We start from the raw sequence: 20,209 nt of genomic DNA on the forward strand, positions 1-20,209 counted from the left end.
CTAGCTAGTGAACTTCCCCAAAGACGGTATGATTTTTTCCATCGTACACTTTCAGCTATATTCAAGAATAATAAAGACAGAAAACGATAGCAAGTTTATCTTTTCAGATCATTTCAGAGTTCATGATCAATTTGGAAGAGATTCGTGCTTGCTGGCACTTGCTGGTGCTTGCACTTATTATATTATTGCTTAGTATCTAATTGTTTAATGTTCGATGTGGAATAATAAATGTTAGGGGTAAGATAACACTTATTTAACATTATATTTCTTTCTTGTTATTATTATTAAACTTTGATGTACTTTCATTGTTGATAGTTTATTGCTGTAAAAATGAGTAATTCATTTTTATGTTATTTACATGTTTACAAATGTTCAGTTTACGACCTTGCATATGTACCTGCATATATATATTGCAATTAATGTTAGTCAGTTAAAAAATAACATAAACAGAATAACCATGTAATATTTTTATTTACTGTATAAAAATATAACATTATGAATATTAATGAATACTCCAGTCTTAATTATTATTTTAATAATGAATAATTGGTAAGTTTTAGATTAATTAGTTAAAGTAAAGCACAAAATGGCTCCAGTCCCTTTGGAAGATCATCAAACTCCGGTTACCAACAATATTCCACAAGAAGGGAATCGTGGCGGTTCTATTTCCCTTGGGATGCTTATTGATTTTATCATACAACGAACTTATCATGAACTTACAGTTTTAGCTGAATTGTAAGTAGATTTATATTATTAACATACTGCTGCACTGTTAAAATCAATGTATATTATAATGTATAATATAAATTGATGATTGAAAATGTAATATATGTATATGTTTACAGATTGCCTAGAAAAACTGACATGGAACGTAAAATAGAGATATACAACTTCTCAGCTAGAACTAGGCAATTATATGTACGATTACTAGCATTGGTTAAATGGGCTAACAGTGCTTCCAAAGTTGACAAATCTGCGGTACTTTGAAAATTAATATTATTTTATTTACATTCATATTGCCCCAGTACTTTTATATGATTGTTACATTATTGAATGACTAAAAAGAAGTTTCATTGACAGCATATAATGGCTTTCTTGGATAAGCAGTCATTGCTTTTTGTCGATACAGCTGATATGCTTGCACGAATGGCTCGAGAAACATTAGTACATGCCAGGTTACCTAATTTCCATATTCCTGCTGCTGTAGAAGTTTTGACAACTGGAACGTATAGTCGTCTACCGGCGTGCATAAGAGTAATTTGAGTTTATCAATATTTATTATTATATCAACAACAATTTTTTAATTAACGTTAACAGAACTTGTACAATTTTTTTTTTATTAGGAAAGAATTGTTCCTCCAGATCCAATCACACCTGCAGAAAAAAGAAGTACACTTCAGAGACTAAATCAAGTTATTCAACATAGATTAGTAACTGGAAATTTGCTTCCACAAATGCGTAACTTGAAAATTGAAGCAGGAAGAGTAACATTCCTTGTGGAGCAAGAATTTTCAGTATCGCTTACAGTTATGGGAGATGGTCCAACTGTGCCCTGGAGATTACTAGAATTGGAAATTTTGGTTTCAGACAGAGAAACAGGAGATGGGAAAGCTTTAGTCCATCCACTGCAAACACGCTATGTGCATCAAGTATTACTGTTTTCCTAAATTACTATGTCGTTAAATGGCTTTCCTCTGTTATTTACTGTTGAAACGAATAATTTTAATTTCAAGGTAGTACAATCAAGATTGGCGGACAGTTCAAATCCATTATCAGAAGTTTATCACATTTTGCATTATTTCTGCCAATCGCTTCAGTTGGAAGTACTTTATTCCCAAACACTGAGATTAATACGAGACAGGTTGGACGATCACATTCACGTAGACGAATATACTCCCGGAAAATGTCTTTCCGTGTCATATTGGAGAGAGCTAACTAATAAAGATCCTCGATCAGAATTGGGATACAAGCTTACAGTACAGGTTGATCAACATGATCCAGCTAGATCTCTTGCAATTGTACATGTTCCATCTTTAGGTAATAAAGAAAGCGAGATAGCGGACAGGGCAATTAGATCTGACCAGTTATCGATGGAATGTTTGTTGGTGCATACAATTTATGTACGCACTAGAAGTAGGCTATTAGATTTGAAACAAGAGTTACAGACAATGTTGAAAGATGTCGAATGTACTTTAGCTGGATCACCTGCAATTCTTTCTGTTCCAATTTTGCAACCTTGTTTAAGAGCAGAGCATCTTTTGGTTACTGTCGATACTCATACAGGAATGTTACAATGTCATGTACCTCAGTACAAGGCGCCTTTAGTTCCTGAATTAACAGCTGCCTTAAATGGTGACCACTCTCGTCTTCCTACTTTGATATCAGAGCTCAGGTGAGTCTTTCTTCGATTTAACTTAACTTTATCATATACTCTTCCCTTTTATCGTTTCTTCATATATTGCTTTACTTTATTATACACTGCAGATTTTGGATAACACAAAGGAGATGCGAGAAAACATTGCAACATCTTCCAGCAACTTCTCACGAGCGTTTGCCAGTCCTCCATCATCCTGATCATCCAATGGCTAAAATTAGTAGACATCGCATGTTTGTTCAACTTCATCGGCATCCTACAGTGATCTTGATAGTGGCATTCAAAGAAAAAGAAACTTCACTGTGCGAGATTGAATGCTCGTTTCATCTTGCTGTGGTAAAGCACAGTTCAGTTGAAGATGATCTTCAGGATGATAGTATCGAAACAGAGATTCCAAAGATGTATTTAAAGGTTCAAAGTCTAATTGAATTTGATACTTTCGTGATAACCCATGGCCCTTTCACCAGCGTTGATAGTGGTCAGTTTATTTTACGTGTTATAATTATATTAAACTGTTGTATTACCATTTTATTTTACATAATGGACAAAATGAGAAACTTTAGTCAATATCTCACAGAATCTACCGAAACCAGCAGTATTAAACGCAGAAGTACTGGACCTAGCGGAAGGACTGACGCCAGTGCTACATTACAAAACAGAAGATCGAAGCAGCCTGCATACTTTATTCCGGAGCTAGCACACGTTGTTGCTCTTTGCGATGAAAGAATACCTTTTGTAACGCTAGCACAAGAATTGACTAGGAGAGACATAGCTCACCAAGGACTTCAAGTCGAAGCAAATGCTACTGCATTGGTTTTAAAATTAGTTCAATTACCTGCTCCTTCTACTGCGATAAGTTTCGACTGTGCGTGGCATGCACTTCTTAAAAGATTGCTCAGCGTTTCAATCAGAGTACAAGGTAAAGGTATGGCCAAAACATGGATGGCTGAGTTTGTGTTTTATGGTAGCCCTCTGTCTAGTAGTCATCCAAAGGAACAAGGTAATATCATCGAACAATTTTTAAAATTTATTCGTTTAATTTATTTCAGTGGTTTAAATGTAAATTACTTGCATGACTTATATTAGGGCTACGTAGACCTGTATATTTCCAATACGAAATGGGAACAGCAGATACTGTATCGCGCACAGTAGATGCGTTGCTAAATGATTGGGCACAGATTGTACATCTCTATTCTATAGTACATGATTTAGCAGAATATTTTAAGATGGGTAAGTTTTATAACTTCATTGAAAATATATGTTTATGTCAACAATATATAAAGTAATAACGATTTACTTCATTTTTTTTTTTTTTATTTGTATAACTCAGAGAAGTACAGTTTACGCAATATGATTAGTATAAAATCATACAACTATAGTAAATTAGTCTTAGCCTATGGTCCCAACCGCGGAGCCACTGTTACTGTACAATGGAATACAAACGACAAAACATTTAAGTTAATATTTGGGAAAAGTAAGTATCGTTTTATAAGTACGTTATTAATGAACTACTTTTGCAATAAGTTAGAAATATATTTTTGTGAATACACAGGTCCAACGAGCACTATAACTAACGCTCATTCGATTATGAAGGAACAACTTGAGGCTCATTTGAATAGGCATAGAAATTTAGCACAGCTTGCACACATTCTTCACGAAACGCTTCAACCTCTTACATCGATCAGTAAATTACCCACTATCCCACAGCTTTGCGTTTACAATTCGGTATGACTTTAAATTTAATTGGTTTCTCAACACTCATTTTCAATCGATAAATCTATAACTTTGTGAGATTTTATATTATATTTATATTTTACTTTATTACAGCGACCTCAAGTACCAGTACAAACCTTTACCATTATGCCACAGTGCGTAACTTTGGTTAGAATTGCATATCAGGGTATGTACTGTTTGGAATTGCGTTTACGAGGTGGCGGATTGGTGAGCCTAAGAGACGGAGCATACAGTCGTTTTGATAGGAGTTACGTTGTAGACGAATTTACCCCAACACAAGGCCTCAAGGTGAAAATTATAGAAATTTCTATTTGTTGTAAAATAAAAAAGAATTATGCATATTTTATTTTCTATAATTCATGTATGCATTTATATTATTGCATAGGCATTTTTATCGAAATATGTGGACGAAAGTGCAGTATTTCGTAGAAGATCTCAGTCGGAGGATGACAATCCCCCATCTCCTGTAACAATGGATAGCGATGGTGGTAGTGGAAGTGGGAATGTAGGTTTCCTGAGCCACCATAGAAGTGGACCGCAATCACCTGCACAACAACGAGATGGTTTAAGATTTCATCCGCCACTTACTCCACCTTCTGGTAGTAATCCTCACACACCAGCCAGCCCTCACACTACTAATATATCACAGGTAGCATCTTATATTCATCATTTAGGACTATATACGTATTTACGTAATTCACATCGAATATTAATTTCTGAAACACATTGTTATGATTTCGTGTCTATACAATTTTTAGACAAATCAACACCAGAGTTTTGGAAGTAGCCCAGCCACGTCTTTCAATTTGGCTTCGCCACCATCTCTTCCACCTAACACACCTAATATGCTGCCACATCCTTCGCCGGGTTCTGGATTGGTTGCCAATAGTCCTCTGAATCCAATGCATGTTCCTAGTCCAGCTGGCTTGATGCCTACATCATCGCCTGGACCTTGTAGTAGCGTTCAAGTTGGTCACTCACCTGCAGGATCTTTTATGCAAACTGGTAAGTATCAAATAAATATATGTAAATATGCAATTCATTTGGTATTTTCGTACTAATTTAGTTATTTATTTAGGACACATAGACGGAAGTCCTTTCCCATCTACACAGAGTATGGCATCACCAGCAGCATCAAATTGGCCGGGATCGCCCAATGTACCTAGGCCATCTCCTGCACGTCCTGCGCAGAGTCCAGGGCATGCTGCTCTACATAGCCCTCAAGCTTCTGATCATAAAGCAGGAACACATATTTCGAGAGTACTTCCACAACGTTCATGGGCTGGCGCTGTACCTACTCTACTTACTCATGAAGCTTTAGAACTACTTTGTTGTCCTTCGCCACACCCTTCTGGCCTTCCTGGGCCAGATCTTTCTCCACTAGAAAGATTCTTAGGATGTATTTACATGCGAAGACAGTTCCAACGATTCATACAAACCGATGATTGTGTACGAATTCTAATTTCAATTTATTTATATTTATTTATATGTAAATGAAAATATTCATTGCTATTATTATAAACAATTTTTACAGTTAACTGCAATCAACAGCACCGAACCAGGAATTGTACAGTTCAAGGTGGAAAGCCTGCAATGCCGAGTTGGTTTGAATCCACAACATTTGCAATCCCTTCATATAAAAGTACAACCTCTTCCAGAGCATAAAGATCAATGGACACTAGAAGAGTTACAAGTATGATTCATAATCTGTATTTTAATCTTGTTATTTTTTAAATTTCTTTTCCCTAATTTTTTTTTTTTTTTATAGATTATAGAGAAATTTTTTGACACAAGAGCAGCAGCTCCACCATATAAACCAAACACACTTTCTGGCTTTGGTAGAATGTTGAATGTACCATTTAACGTTCTAAAAGATTTTGTACAAATTATGAAATTGGAATTAGTACCTGGATTAGTACAACAGCAGCAACTTAAATGGAACGTGCAATGGTGTTTAAGGATTCCTCCTTCTGGTACTCCAATTGTACCGACTGGTATGGCAGCCGTGCTTGTTTGCAGGAATAAAATCCTTTTCTTTGTAAGTATATTTAGTAATGCTTATTATGATCTCAATCTTCGTATACTGTAGTTTAACCACTTAAACTCGTTATTTGTTAGTTACAAATAACAAGGATTGGATTACCGTACCAGGGAGAGACACCTTCTCTGGTTTTACCGTTAGTTTACGATGTTAGCACGAACGTAACACAGTTGGCCGAGAAACGAGATCCTAGTCCAGCTTCTGCAATGGCTGCTGCATCCCTTCAATTAAAGAGATTTGCTGAATACGGTGCAAATCAATCCGAATGTTCTCTTTTTCCTGCTGTTAGGGACTTGTTAGCTAATTTGACTCTTCCATCAGAGCCACCAGTTATGTCTCAAGTAAGTGGATATTTATGTAAATAATATATTTGCAACATATATGCAACGCAACAAATGTGCATGGAAAATGGTATCTATAGGTAGTTCCATCACCAGCTGGAGGACAGGTAACACCAACGCAGCAAATTCAAAGTCCTGCAATGCAATTGCATTCCCCTATGGCTGGAAATCAAGGCCCTTCGCAAGGTCCTTACGGGATCCAAGGTATGCCACCAATGGGAATAATGGGTGGACCACCTCAATAGGACACACTTTACTCTCCTAGTCCCCTCTGTTTACCAACTCAATCAACATGGATGAACTAAGTTGTATCATAATGTCTGCTCTACATGTGCGTTTTCTTATTCAATGAACCATTTCGGGGAATTTTAGGAGAGTTGTTTCGAGAGAACGTTTGTTTTGGAAAAATCTTCTCATAAACTCTGCCATTGTAAAGATTGTAGCTAAAATTTTGTTCATACGAATTTGTACACATCACAGAAACAGTGTTATAGGATAATTTAAGGATAGACGGACCCAGCTTCGTCTTTAGGTAAGTGTAATTTATTAACTGAATAAAATTTACTTTTAATACAATCCATCTATCCTTTAATTATCTTGTATTTTTGTATAAACCTGTATTCATAAAATTGACCGTAAGAAGAGTCGTATTACACATTATTTCAGAGTACAAATTTTACATTGCGTCGGTGAATAAACTTTCTAAAATTTCTTAGAATCAATCTCACATATTTAGTTTACTAAGACCATTATAATTAAATTTTTTAATTTGGTACAGTTATGATTCATACCTAGGATAAGTAAATATCTTTTTATTCTAAATAATGACTGTGATACTATTCCTTTTCGACTATTTTGGTTGGTTATGTTATATTCAATTTCCCATTGACTAAATCCGTCCTATTTTACTTGATTTTATAACGAACACTGGGTAGACCAAACACAGAGCAAAGTAGGAACTACCACAGGAAATAAAAATTTACGTACTTTTTTTTTTCTTTGGTTGAGTTACTTCTCGACAGCTTTGACCAACCAAAATAGTTGAAATACATCTTAGTTGAAGCGAAGATTAAGTGAATTCTATGATTAGACTTAAATTTATAACTAAATGTTATACAAAGTTGAAAAATACAAAAATTATAGCATAGTCAAAGATTAGGAAGAACAAGTACGATGTATAAAGTAATTAGATTGAAATCAGATCAAGATCAAAGATGACTTTCCTTTTCCTTTCGCATTGAAGTGTGAGGCCAGACAAATTTATTAATAAATAATCATCCCATTTCAAGAATATTCAAAGTGCTAAGTGATTTTTGTACATTTTGTAACATATTCTGTGTATGTAACTGAATTACATATTGTAATAATAGGTCGATTTTTATTTTAGTACTGTAGGTTTTACTTGATAAATATATATGATACAGTTTCCTATCGTAACAAATTTAATTAACTAAGCTTTGGTACGATTAACCGTTTAACAATCAATCGTTAAACTTTTATTAATATTCGTTAAATCAACTGTTTATAACTACTCTTCGACTTTAAGAATAAAGACCATACTTACTACTTCAAAACGGTGCCTTCATTCTTCCCCGAGTTCTCATGCTCTATAGACTTTTAGATTAAAACCAGAAGGGAAAACGGGGGTAAAACAAAATTCCAAGGATTAGTAGCGCGCTAATAAAACGCTGCCTTGCCAACAGTTAACAAAAACTTTAATTATAACTAATGTTGTTGTTACAAACGCTGACATTTTCGGAAATGACTAGATGACATCGGATTTCATGTGTCTTTAAAACTTCGAATGTCAACAATTACAATTACACTTTTATATTTCGCATAGATTTTTCGTAATCGATTCTTAAGATAAAAAAGAATATATGAAAATGTAAAGAAATTATAACATTTATTTTTATTCATGTATAACAAGAAGTACGGATTACGAATCATAAAAACGAACGATAATATATAATTGAAAAATGGTGCAAGTGCGAACCGACATAAAACGGGGTATGCATGTATAACATTAATATAATAGAATGAATCGTCCAAAGCAGATCGATATTTATTTTTGAAGGATCATTCATTAATATTCAGCAATATCCAAAACCTTGTTAATAACAATAAATGATAATTATATATATATTACAATACATATACGTAATTATTTTAAACAATTACTAGTTACTAAAAGTCCATATTTTCACGATCAATTCATTGAATTATGTATGATACACTTTTAACTACCTATGACACTGGGAAAAGGTAACATTACTCTTTAAACGTTCTCTGGTAAATTTTATGTCGCATTTGTCTGTAACACTGTTTTCGCAAAGAATTGGCATCTCATCATTCTTAAAACGTTTGGACGTTTGTTCCGTGTCCTCTAAATTATCTTCCTCTTGAAGCAGAGGTTTTTTCATAAGTGGTTTATTCAAGGGCCTCATAATTAAACCATCCTTTCTAAACACTACTCCATTTAAATCATAAATAAAATCTTTATTCATAGGTTTTATCTTATTGCGAATAGGACGTTGGGGTTTTGAATTGTCCTGCGAGCATGTAACATCGCTACTTTCCCTCGAATCAGAGCTTTTAGATTGTGTTTCAATCTCCTCCGTATTTTGTAATTTCAAATTGGACTTTTCAGGTGTTTCTTTTACTTCTTCTTTTGTGGAATTTGTTTCAGAAGATCCAAAAATAACTTCCATCACCATTTTTCTAAGCTCAGGATCCAATCCCAGAGTATTCTGTCCTTGAGTACCATTGTTGAAAATATTTTCATCTTCTACATGTAAATCAACTATTTCTTGAAATGTAACTAAATTTTTATCTACTACTTCACTTTCTACTTTTGCTTCTTCTTCTGCTTCAATTTCACCTTCTACTTTTTCTTCTTCTTCCGCATCAACTTTATCTTCTACTTTTGCTTCTTCTGCTTCAACTTCACCTTCTACTTTTGATTCTCCTTCCGCTTCACTTTTTCCTTTTACTTTTGTTTCATCTTCTACTTCTGCTTCTATTTCATTTACTGCTTTTTCTTGCAGTTGAACTTCTGGTTCGACATACCTTGGAGAGATACTAATTTCCACAGCTTTGGGAGTATGAAACTCATTTTCTATGTTATTTACGTCTAATGTAATATCTTGTTCACGTATATATTGATTATCTGGAATCTGCGTTATCATCTCTTCTATAGTAATACGATTATTCTGGGCGTTGTGGACTTTATTACAATGCGCGACACAGTCGCACTTAACGAAGCATTTGAAATCACAAAGTTTACACTGATAACGATTCCAACCTATGTGAATGGCAGCGTGTCTTTTTAAATTAGTCACCGAAGTGAATTTTTGTTTACATAAAAGGCACTGCAGTTTTTGCAGATTTACTATAGAAGCCACTTTTGTTTCCATTACTAGTACATGATCCACTTTTTCGGTTCTTGTTTCTTTTTCAACATCTACCTCTACAGGTATGTATGTAGCATCGTTAACTAGAAAGAAAAAAGGTGTTACTTCATAGTACATGTTTTATTACAGAATAAATAATTGAGTAATGAATTTTAAACGAGTAAAACCAGTAAAATAACGAATTTACTATATTCTTTACACCCTCAGGGGCTGTGGCTACAGTACGGGTTTAGCAATCCCGAGGTACCCGAGCTATTGGGGGACCACTGGTCCCTGGAAGAGAAGCTTTTTCTTTGTCTTTGTATGGAATAAAAATAATAATCTCACCTATATTGGTAATTAACTTCCTCGCACTGTCCTTGTTTTTTCTTTTCCTACTTCCAACATTAGTCTTATGTTTATTTATATTAGTGTACACAATTTGTAAAGGGTCCGAGCCATCGCTCGCAGGAAAAGGATTATATTTTATTGTTTTTTCCTCTTTTTCATTCGTGACAACTGTTACATTTTCACTGGTTTCACTCTGTGCAACTGATTCATCATTTCCTAACAAATCCCAGTCTGCTTTACTTAGACTGCCAACTGCTTCGACACGAATAGACATTTCATCGTTATTGCTATTATTCGAAGATTCGGAAGTAATAATGGTTTCACTTATAACACGATCTGGCGATATTTTATTGATCTTTTTCATTTTAGTTGTACTTTCATAGGCTGCGACACGCTTGTGGCAGTACTGCGAATGAGCAGATAATGCTGCCTTTCGATCAAATCGTTTCCCACAACCACCGCATCTTTGTAATGCTGCATCAGATTCTAACTGATCCATCCATTCCTGTTAACATATAGAATATTTTCGAATTAACAATACTTTAGTAGGAACTCCAGACTTATTATGGTAGTTAAGGTACCTGTGTTTCGTTAACTCGAAGCGCTTCACTTGTTAAACTTTTTTCTGCATTCTGTTGTGCTTGCAAATCCTCTTGAACCGTATCCTTAATAAATGCTTTCTCTTGAATTTGTGATCTGAGTTTTCGCACTTGTTTATTAGACTTTCTGTGAACTGCAATGTATATTGGTAAACATTTATTAAGATATGTAGGTAAGGTACGTATATTCGTAGAATTCGTAAGTACCTTTGAAAAGATGTCGATATACGCTCCAAGTATTTGCAAATGTATTAGAACAACAAGGGCAAAGATAGCATAATTTATGAGATGTGTGCATTCTTCTCGTATGGACTGCTAATGTCTTCTTTGTTGAAAATCGTGCTCCGCCTAACAAATATAGACCATTAGAAGCGAATTAAAACATTATTGTAATTGAGCTTGTTATAGAAGGTATTTATTTCTAGGTATGTTTCAAAATAATTATGACATACATGTAGAACAAACAACTTCAGTTTCAGAAGTATAATCACCCTCTCCATTATTACGGTTATTACCATTGCATTCCTGATTAGATTGTAAAACTTGTCCATCTGGGCCTAATACTGCAGTTTGTTTGCTTATCATATCTTTTTGTTCCTTTACCTAAATTAAATCACATATTTATAGTGACATTATCTCATCAGTTACTTTCATTTTGAATTAACTATTCATAACTGCACCTGTGTCTTCATTAAATCTGAATAACTTTGAGTTGAAATTATTGATTCAACAGTTTGATAAATTGCAGGAGAATTAGATTGTACATTTTCAAAGTATGGCTGCTCTACATTGACACATAAACTTTCTGATTGCTTCTTCTGTAACATACTAACAACAGAAGTCAGATCCTTCTTTTCCTCTTCTTTAGGAACTTGACTTCTTAAGATCCTATCATTTCCATGAACTTCTTGGTGTATTTTCTCTGGTTTTGGTATAATTGGTTTACTCACAAGAATCTGTAATATAGTTAAAGTATGTATAATAAAAAGAATATATTTAAATCTGTATCAACACATTTATTGTGAAAACTATTTTTGTATACTATAGAGCAAGAGGCTGATAGGCCAGAAATGTACGATACAGTCAAGCATATACGTTACACATAAGTATGTAGACTTTATTATATATGTATGTAAAAATTATCAAGAAAAATGTTCTTTTTTCTAGCTCTAGAATTATAGTGCCACTGTTTACATAAATGTGTTGATTTTGAAGACATTATATTAGATTATTTTTAAGTGCCTTTGCACTGAAATATACAAAGTGGAACGTACAGCATCATGATCGTTTGGCGAATTTCTAAAAAATGTGACATCAAATTTTTCTTTACAATAAATCCGTTTGTGCGAGATGAAGTTAACCAGGCTTCTGAAGAGGCTTCGACATATGCGACACTCATATACCAAATCGCATTCGTACGCCAAAATAGATCTAACTTCATCACTGCCATTTTCTAAAACCTTGCTTGCACGATACAAAGTCGACACACTTGTGTCTATTGGTTTGCGCAATTGCGACAAGTCCGGGTTAATAGGAGTAACTTCTTTGGGAGGAAATTTATCTCTTCCAAATTTGCCATTATGTTTTTTGGCCTTTGCCTTTGTTTTCATTGATTTCATGTTCTGCAAGTGTTGTGCGTCCAATGTACTATCTTGTCAAAACTGAAAGAGTCGATGATTCATAAAATTGTGTAAGTTATGCAACGGCAAAGTAAACTACAAAATAAAAACTAACTAGACTAAAAATTCTATTAAATGATAGCGTATTACAAGATATAAGAAAGAAATTAGATCTTAAAAATGAAATGAATTTAAGCAAATACAATCATCTAACTGCAAGTGATATTAAACAGATTGAAAAGATTATCATTGGTAAATATAGTTTAAAAATGGTAATCAATATTTGAATACGTATTGTCTACTCGTAGATTAAAAAGAGTCGCAGATTTGAAATTGAAACGGGAAAAGCATACAGTATAGAAGTACCGTCTCTCCTGCATTTTACTGCATAAAAATTGGTTTTCACTTTTCAAATTTCCAAATTATAAAGTAAACAGAGTACCAGGACTCAGAAACGTGTATTAGAAATTAGTTCTCTCACGAAAAAATCACGCGATTTAATTCCTATTATACAAGACGAATTCGCGATCTCGATCGGGGTACGACCTCCATTTTTCCGAAATCTAGAAGTTCTTAGCTCTACCGTTTCGATGAAACAGTATCACGAGCAGCACTTTCAATCGCATGGATAAATAATATTTTTGTTTATTATTTAAATTGTTTCGTGCATTAAACATTTTTTTTTATCGAACTAAACATTTGATCAACTTATAAAGAACGATGAAGTCATTGGAGAAATAAGTGTACATGTAGTTTTATTCAGCTTTCTTCTGAGACTGTAATCCAAAGGGTTATGTACTTATGTTACTTGAACTTGTAAAAAGGGATTCTAATGTCATAGTATGCACATATTTCTAGTTACATAAGATTAATAGTAGAGATAAAGATGAGCATAATAGAATTATAATAAATAGAATACCATAAATATATTATAAAGAATGCCAATGCATTATGATTTATTGTATCAGTACATAATAATACAAAGTACCACTAGTCGAGCAAGTAATTTTGTATGTAGCCTTTGAATAGTAACATAGAATAGTGTGGTACGAATTAATGGAATTATATCACATTCCTTAAGTCTATATAGCATTACATCTAGAGTCTACTATATAAGAAATTAAACAATTTGTATCATCTTTGAATATATAAGATTTTATAACAAAACATTACACAATGTTGTATTTCAATCAAAAAGTGTATTTTGTATTTGTAACAATTATTATCTTTGCTGCAAGTATAATAATTTACCAGGTATATATTACAAAGTACAATATATCACAATTTTTATTGCATAATTACATACATACATAAATGTGTAAATATTATTTATAAAGAATACTATTCTTTTTAATTTAAATGATGAAATTCAGTAAAAAATATATCGTAGCGAGTATTATTTATTACTATAAATTTGTTGAAAGTGACTACTAAATATTGATTTAAAAGTGAAAATATTTACATGATTATAATAATTTGCAGATGAGTTTAATTCAATTTGACAATAAACTACATAACTTGGGTATGTGAAATGTATGGAATTTTTAACATTATAAATGTTCCTTTAAAATAAATGCATAAGAATGAAAAGAATGTTAATAAGTACTTCTTATTAATGCTCTTTTTAGGAGAAGAAGTACCTGTGATTTTATGGTGGACACCATTTGGAAATGATGGAATACTCAGAAAATGTGGAGATTATTCGTGTTATTTTACAAGCAATCGAACTTTTCAGTATCATCCTAAGATAAGTGTAATGACACATTTTCCAATACCATTTAAATTTAAATAATTACAAAGAACGTTTAAAAATTAAATAAAATATCAAGTAAACATTAGTCAATCGATTTTAATACAAAATTTATCATTAATAAATTGTTTATATTTTTATAGTACATAAAGCAATCGAATTATTATTAAAAATGTCGTATTTTCCGTTTTTTTTTAATTTTTAGAGTTTTCTTTTTTACGGTAGCAATTTTCAAATTAATGATTTACCGAAATGGAAATCAGATAGAGTTCCATGGGGTTTAATTCATGAGGAATCTCCAAGGAATAACCCCATTTTAGTTCAACAAGAAACTCTGAATCTTTTTACATATTCTTCAACATTTAGCAGATTCAGCGATGTACCTCTTACTTTGATTTATCTACCTGGAATTACAGAATTATTAGGTACATACAACATATTAAAATTATTGCTAAGAAATTGCACTTTTCTCCATTATATATTTTCTATTTGGATTCCATACGAGGATGCAATAAAAATTATAAATTGGTTAAGAAATAACAAATATTTCTGGTCTACCAATCTCTTCATATTTTATTATTTAGAAATTAATATTTCAGATCAAAAGTATTTTATACCAACAAAAAAAAAGACTGAATTAATGCATACAAAAAATCTTGCACCATTACTTTATATACAATCTGATTGTGATACTGCAAGTAATAGAGATGTGTATGTTGCTGAGTTAATGAAGTACATACGCGTTGATTCATATGGCACATGTTTGAATAATGCTCAGTTCGATAAAAGGTGAACTTATTCTACTGTTTCAAAAACAAACCCAATTGCATTTATCGTATTAATTTTGTAAGTAATTTGAATGTAGGCTAAAGGACAATTACCTCGACATATTAAACAGTGATGATTTTCTCTCTTTCATTGGTAATTATAAATTTACGTTAGCTTTTGAAAATGCAGTCTGTCAGGATTATATCACGGAAAAGTTATGGAGACCTCTTATCGTTGGATCTGTACCTGTGTATTATGGATCGCCAACATTTAAAGTATTAAAACTTATCTCAACGAGTACTGCTTATATGTACTCAGAAACTAACGAAACGTAGTCATTAAAATTTCTTTCAGGACTGGCTTCCAAATAACATGTCTGCAATTTCAATTCTTGATTTTAAAGATCCCGAAAGTCTAGCCAATTTTATACACGATCTCTCTACGAACGAAACCGAATATGATAAATATTTATCACACAAATTGTTTGACAATTATGAAATAGATAATCAAAGATTAAAGAAAACGTTAGAAAGAAATAGAGAATGGATTGGAAATGAATTTGGAAATTACGTAGACAAATTTGAATGTTTCGTTTGCGAAAATATACAAATAGCCAATGAACAAAGAAAAAAAAAAATTATTGATACATCACATTACGATTGTCCGCTACCTAGAAATCCTATAACATTTAGGACTGATTACCATAATTGGTGGACAAAACAATGGATTTTAGAAAAATTTGGAGCGAAATTATTAACTTATCATTTAAAAAATAATCTTACAATAAGCGTAGAAAAATTTGAAAAAGACAAAATGGAATTGTACAGTCAAAACCAAGATTAAAGTATTAATGTTTTTCTACTTTGTTTAACAAACAACTTTGTTACAATTAAATAAATTTCGTATTTCAAAATTTCACTTACCAATTTCTTTAAAGTAAAACACAATATAAGACAAAGTTCAATTCACAACCATGTTTTGCAAAATAGGAGTAGGTACGCCCATCAAATCACAAAGTTGGTTTCTTATTGGTCGAAGTTCAGACACTGATCTTTCCCAATCAGTGACATTTAATTCAAACAAAATTTTAACTAAATTCTGTTCAGGAATATCCATTTCTTCCCCGTATAGAGTTAAAGCTTCGTATGTTTTCGTTGCAGCTACTTTTCGTATGCATTTGTATTTATGACAAAGAAAAATACTCAACTGACAAAATGCTCGCTTTGCAACCACTCCGCGTATCTAAAAAAAAAAAAAAAAATAATTATCATAAGATTTTTATGGTTTTTTTGTTCTATGCAAAGTAATATAAAAATGTAAGCAGTAAAAGTAATGGAAATACCTGAAGCAGCTGACAAAAGACGTTTATACTGATAATTAGCAACTTGGTATTACTCGTATTTTTTATTTCCTGTTTAAGTAACATTAAGATTCTTTCTGAAATGCCATTTTTAAAATCGTCAAGAACAATTTGAATACAGCCAGAACTAAGTAAGCGATCCAGAAATGCCAGGATCGACGAGATCATTCTTTCATTTTTGTGACTTTCTTCAAAAATGCTCAAAATTTTATAACATAAATTTTTAAGACCTAGTTCGTCTATTTCTTGTAAATAAGAAAATAAAGAAACGCTAGAATGTTTAACCTACAACCAAAATGGAAACTTAACAAAAAATCAAATATTCACAAGAGAATTCAATTATTCTTATTTCTACCAATAATAATTACCAGAGATTCACTTAAACCACCAACGCTAAATATAATTCCTCGTAGAAGATGCATTGTATAAGGAGGATAAGATAACATTTTAACAAATCTTGGAAAAGTAGTGGATTCCATTCGCCATTCTATATTTTCTTTACACTCGTTATACGGAAAGATACTTTTCAATTCAGTTAGGTATGGAATGTTCAGTAGCGGAGGATCATTATGAATGAGCGCGCTGAAAACTGTTCCTGCTTGCGCTCGAATTCCGTCAATTCTTTCTACAGCTTGCTGTGCAATTCCACCAATTATATTTGCCATCAACTCCTCGTTTAATATGGACACCAATTTTGCTTGAAATACTAGATTTGTTAACATCTAAAATTATTTCAAGAATAATATTTAAGTGGCGTGCTAAGAATAACTATATTTATTATAAAGGAATTATATTCACATGTAAACCAGTCATTGCTGCTTCTCGTACCCATGCTCCTATATCTCCACGACTATCTACTGTATATTCTTTCAACGACTGCAGATAACAATCATATAAATTGTGCACAAATTCTTGCCATTTATCTGAAAATTAGGGAAGGAATTATTTAACTGATGTTCTCAATGACATTTTATTTTTACAAAAACAAACAAACCTGCTTCTTTCACTCCCAATGTTTCACACACCATTATTAATGCATGTATAGCTTCTTTCCTACTCTCTGCCCACTTTAGAGTATTTTCTGATATTTCGGTACATTTGATGAGAGCTTTTATCACATCGGTTACCCTTTCACAAATTATAAATAAAGGAAAATATCCTACAGAAATAATTGATAATTAGTATATAATAGCACCTATTAAATTTACAACATTCTAAGCTATAAGAATATTCTTATGTTACCTATGGCTTGTGCAAAACCTATTCGAACAAGTTGATTACTCGATTGTAAATTATCAAGGTAACGATCAATTACGCTCTTCCGGTAATTGGTATCTATATCAGCATAGTATTTTAGAAAAAATTCTGTGTGCGCTTCTGCTGCTTTTGTTCTAACCGCAAACACGTCGTGTGCCAAACATTCTTCTAAAAGATTTTGCCAGTCATCTGCAGAAGTTACATTTGTTTATTTTTAATTATTATATTTTCAACTTTTGTGATATAAATGATAACATATGGATAGTATTAGCTTACAAATAACTTCTGTGGAGATTGGCAAATGGACAATGGAGCATTTTTTTATGAGTACAGCACAAGCTTGTTTCATCAATTCTCCTCCCAGTCCTTTGAACTGCCCTCTTTTCCGAAAAGTGTTTACTATATTTCTTATATTTTCTATGGCTGTTGCTTCAATTATATTTTCAATTTTTTCGTTATAGCTGCTGTGCAATGCTTCTAAAATTTCTGCAATTGCTACTACAGCACCGTGTCTGATATTCAAATCGATAGAATTTAACATATCTAATAAATTTGATAAAACTGTATCCTTAATGTAATTTGGAGCAGCTGGCGTTAGATTAAAGAGCGTTTTAGCCGAAAGTTCTCTGATTGCTGTATCCCAGTGTGTGACTTTTCTTGCAACCACATGATCAATGAGAGGCTTTGTGTACTCGTCATACCGAGCAATTTCTGCACTGATTTTTAAATATGCATGATTTCTAACACCAACTTCAAAATAATCAGCAATAGTTAATATTTCTATTCCATGTGGAAAATTCCCTTGCCTACCGACATTTTCTTGAAATGCTGCAGATGCAGCTCTTCTACAATTAATTTCTCTATCAAAACAGGCAACGACTATCAACATAGCTGCAATTTCTTGTACATATGGTTGAAAAATATCAGGGTCATATGCTCTGGGAAATGACCAACAAATATAACACGCGGCATCTCGAATTAAATACCCAATTGATCCATATGCTCTCGGCTCGTCGAATACTAAAGCCTGAAGAACTACTGGTATCACATCTTTTAAACGATGAGGTAACAGAAGTCCACGTCTTCCTAATTCTGCTAATGCCAAACAACCACCATGCCAAGCAGAATCTGACTCACGACCGCAAAAAAGATTCAGTACAAATCCTACTACATCATCTGCTAAATCCATTGGTAATCTTGCTGTTATTCTTCCAATTCCTTTTGCAGCAGACCATCTTATCGTAATTGCTTTATCTCTAAGACCTTGTATAAGCTGTTCAATAATATCCTCTATTGCAGATGGAATATCTTGATCGTCATTGTTGGTTGGAACATCTCTAATCTTTTCTAAATTGTTCACGGTGCTAATATGTTTAGCGTTAAGCGATAAACATATGGATCTATTCATTCTTTGATATCTCCATGATGCAAGTTTTGTTCCTAATAACACTAATCCAATTCTTTGTACAATTTTTATCCCAAATTTCCTAATAAGATCGGCAGGATTATTATTTAGATGAAAATGTAAAATTTTATCTAAAATTATTTGGGTGTATGGTTTAACATCTTCCCTTGCTGTATGTTTCAATAATGCTGCTATAACTGCTAAAGGACCATGTCTTAAAGAATCGTTTTCCACGCATTCTAAACACCACATTATCATTTCTTTCAAATATAAGTTTTTAACATCCGATCTAGTCAAGAAATTAGTAATTAAAAAAACTGCAGCTACAGCACAAGCATCTTTTGACAAGCAAAATAATTTGCATTGTTTTAAAATTCTAACTATTATCGATTGCTCAAAGTCAACATCAGAGGTTTCTAGACGCGAAAGTGGAAATGGTATTTTTGATATTATAGAAAGCCAAACTAGAAGTACGTATCGAGTCTCCCATGTGCTCACATCATTTGGATCTTGTTTCTCCAACATTCGGAGAACAGGAAGAAGATCTGCTACCTGTGTGAAATTTATAATTATAAATGTATGCTTGAAGATCGAAGCGTATGATAGAATACAAAAAAGTTATATGTATTCATTTACCTCGTGTGGCAAATATGTAACGATCTTCTTGTACGTTTTGACAGACATAACGATGAAAATGTATTTGAAAGCATTATGTTGTATGCTTTCTGTGGAATTTTCATCCTTAATAATAGAGATCAATGGCTGCAGAATGTCATCCAAATAAGGATCCAACAATTGTCTCTGGTCCTGATATTGCGACAGAATAAAATTAAATCGATCCCGATTTTTCTCAACTAGACTTGACGAAAGGTGAACATCTTTTAGTTCCGCAATTAGAGAAGTCACTTCATCAATTTCCTTAAAAGCACTGAATCCACAACCAATTACTTCTGGATCCGGACAATCACTCAACACCATTTTCTTTCTCTCTCAGTTTCTTACTGTCATTCGCGAAAACTGATGTCTTTAATCCAACTACCAAGTTTTTAATTATTTAAGTTTATTTTAATTATAAAAACACAAACATATGAAGAAGAAAATCCTTCAGACGTTTCACGAAAAATTATACCAAATAGTGGCGCATGCGTAGCGGCGTAATAGTTCGTATATTTTATTAAATATACATTTACACTTTAATATAAACAATAAATATTTATT

At 32.8% G+C, this 20,209-nt stretch overlaps 4 protein-coding genes across 7 annotated transcripts; 2 read left to right on the forward strand and 2 right to left on the reverse strand.

The window, feature by feature from the left end:
* The first annotated feature begins 76 nt into the window (after positions 1-76).
* LOC128892870 (mediator of RNA polymerase II transcription subunit 14) lies at positions 77-8,082 on the forward strand. 3 transcript variants are annotated; one of them, XM_054153481.1, is made up of 19 exons: positions 77-237; positions 555-735; positions 846-978; positions 1,081-1,254; positions 1,344-1,649; positions 1,734-2,392; positions 2,485-2,852; positions 2,952-3,374; positions 3,461-3,604; positions 3,705-3,848; positions 3,927-4,099; positions 4,202-4,396; positions 4,494-4,757; positions 4,867-5,113; positions 5,187-5,557; positions 5,643-5,801; positions 5,877-6,146; positions 6,227-6,490; positions 6,571-8,082. In XM_054153481.1, exons 2-19 carry the CDS (start codon positions 587-589, stop codon positions 6,733-6,735), a joined length of 4,608 nt encoding a protein of 1,535 aa, XP_054009456.1. In that variant the 5' UTR covers positions 77-237; positions 555-586; the 3' UTR covers positions 6,736-8,082. The 3 variants fall into 3 exon arrangements, with proteins under 3 accessions (XP_054009456.1, XP_054009457.1, XP_054009458.1); XM_054153482.1 differs by having other exon boundaries at positions 81-237; positions 561-735; XM_054153483.1 differs by lacking the exons at positions 77-237; positions 555-735 and having other exon boundaries at positions 864-978; positions 1,130-1,254.
* Positions 8,083-8,522: 440 nt separating this feature from the next.
* On the reverse strand, positions 8,523-12,992 carry LOC128892877 (zinc finger protein 800). The gene is given in 9 exon segments (XM_054153496.1): positions 8,523-9,986; positions 10,231-10,738; positions 10,815-10,966; positions 11,040-11,180; positions 11,285-11,435; positions 11,513-11,788; positions 12,107-12,459; positions 12,462-12,493; positions 12,818-12,992. Coding segments are annotated over 9 exon segments (2,880 nt in total). The 5' UTR covers positions 12,832-12,992; the 3' UTR covers positions 8,523-8,733.
* Positions 12,993-13,033: 41 nt separating this feature from the next.
* On the forward strand, positions 13,034-15,882 carry LOC128892882 (alpha-(1,3)-fucosyltransferase 10). Of its 2 annotated transcripts, XM_054153513.1 has the most exons (7): positions 13,037-13,705; positions 13,934-13,973; positions 14,080-14,204; positions 14,407-14,626; positions 14,801-14,990; positions 15,067-15,244; positions 15,324-15,882. In XM_054153513.1, the coding sequence occupies exons 1-7, from the start codon at positions 13,628-13,630 to the stop codon at positions 15,810-15,812; spliced, it is 1,320 nt and encodes a 439-aa protein (XP_054009488.1). In that variant the 5' UTR covers positions 13,037-13,627; the 3' UTR covers positions 15,813-15,882. The 2 variants fall into 2 exon arrangements, with proteins under 2 accessions (XP_054009487.1, XP_054009488.1); XM_054153512.1 differs by having other exon boundaries at positions 13,034-13,705; positions 14,407-14,990.
* Positions 14,198-20,145, reverse strand: LOC128892874 (tubulin-specific chaperone D). The gene is made up of 10 exons (XM_054153489.1): positions 19,628-20,145; positions 17,863-19,543; positions 17,572-17,775; positions 17,324-17,488; positions 17,128-17,252; positions 16,698-17,051; positions 16,312-16,614; positions 15,893-16,211; positions 15,083-15,408; positions 14,198-14,605 (listed from the first exon to the last, which is right to left on the reverse strand). Exons 1-8 carry the CDS (start codon positions 19,967-19,969, stop codon positions 15,930-15,932), a joined length of 3,456 nt encoding a protein of 1,151 aa, XP_054009464.1. The 5' UTR covers positions 19,970-20,145; the 3' UTR covers positions 14,198-14,605; positions 15,083-15,408; positions 15,893-15,929.
* Positions 20,146-20,209: the final 64 nt, after the last annotated feature.

The sequence above is a fragment of the Hylaeus anthracinus genome, unplaced genomic scaffold, assembly GCF_026225885.1.
Source record: "Hylaeus anthracinus isolate JK02 unplaced genomic scaffold, UHH_iyHylAnth1.0_haploid 2, whole genome shotgun sequence".
Lineage (NCBI taxonomy): Eukaryota > Metazoa > Arthropoda > Insecta > Hymenoptera > Colletidae > Hylaeus > Hylaeus anthracinus.

Excerpts from the sequence above, each read along its gene's own strand:
- LOC128892870 (XM_054153481.1), top strand. The coding sequence starts at position 587 with ATGGCTCCAGTCCCTTTGGAAGATCATCAAACTCCGGTTACCAACAAT. Across the intron at positions 3,375-3,460 it reads TAGTCATCCAAAGGAACAAG|GGCTACGTAGACCTGTATAT; the intron begins GTAATATCATCG and ends GACTTATATTAG. Across the intron at positions 4,397-4,493 it reads CCCCAACACAAGGCCTCAAG|GCATTTTTATCGAAATATGT; the intron begins GTGAAAATTATA and ends ATTATTGCATAG.
- LOC128892882 (XM_054153512.1), top strand. The coding sequence starts at position 13,628 with ATGTTGTATTTCAATCAAAAAGTGTATTTTGTATTTGTAACAATTATT. Across the intron at positions 13,974-14,079 it reads CAATAAACTACATAACTTGG|GAGAAGAAGTACCTGTGATT; the intron begins GTATGTGAAATG and ends TGCTCTTTTTAG. Across the intron at positions 15,245-15,323 it reads ATGGATCGCCAACATTTAAA|GACTGGCTTCCAAATAACAT; the intron begins GTATTAAAACTT and ends AATTTCTTTCAG.
- LOC128892874 (XM_054153489.1), bottom strand. The coding sequence starts at position 19,969 with ATGGTGTTGAGTGATTGTCCGGATCCAGAAGTAATTGGTTGTGGATTC. Across the intron at positions 17,776-17,862 it reads AATCTCCACAGAAGTTATTT|ATGACTGGCAAAATCTTTTA; the intron begins GTAAGCTAATAC and ends TAACTTCTGCAG. Across the intron at positions 17,253-17,323 it reads ATTGGGAGTGAAAGAAGCAG|ATAAATGGCAAGAATTTGTG; the intron begins GTTTGTTTGTTT and ends CCTAATTTTCAG.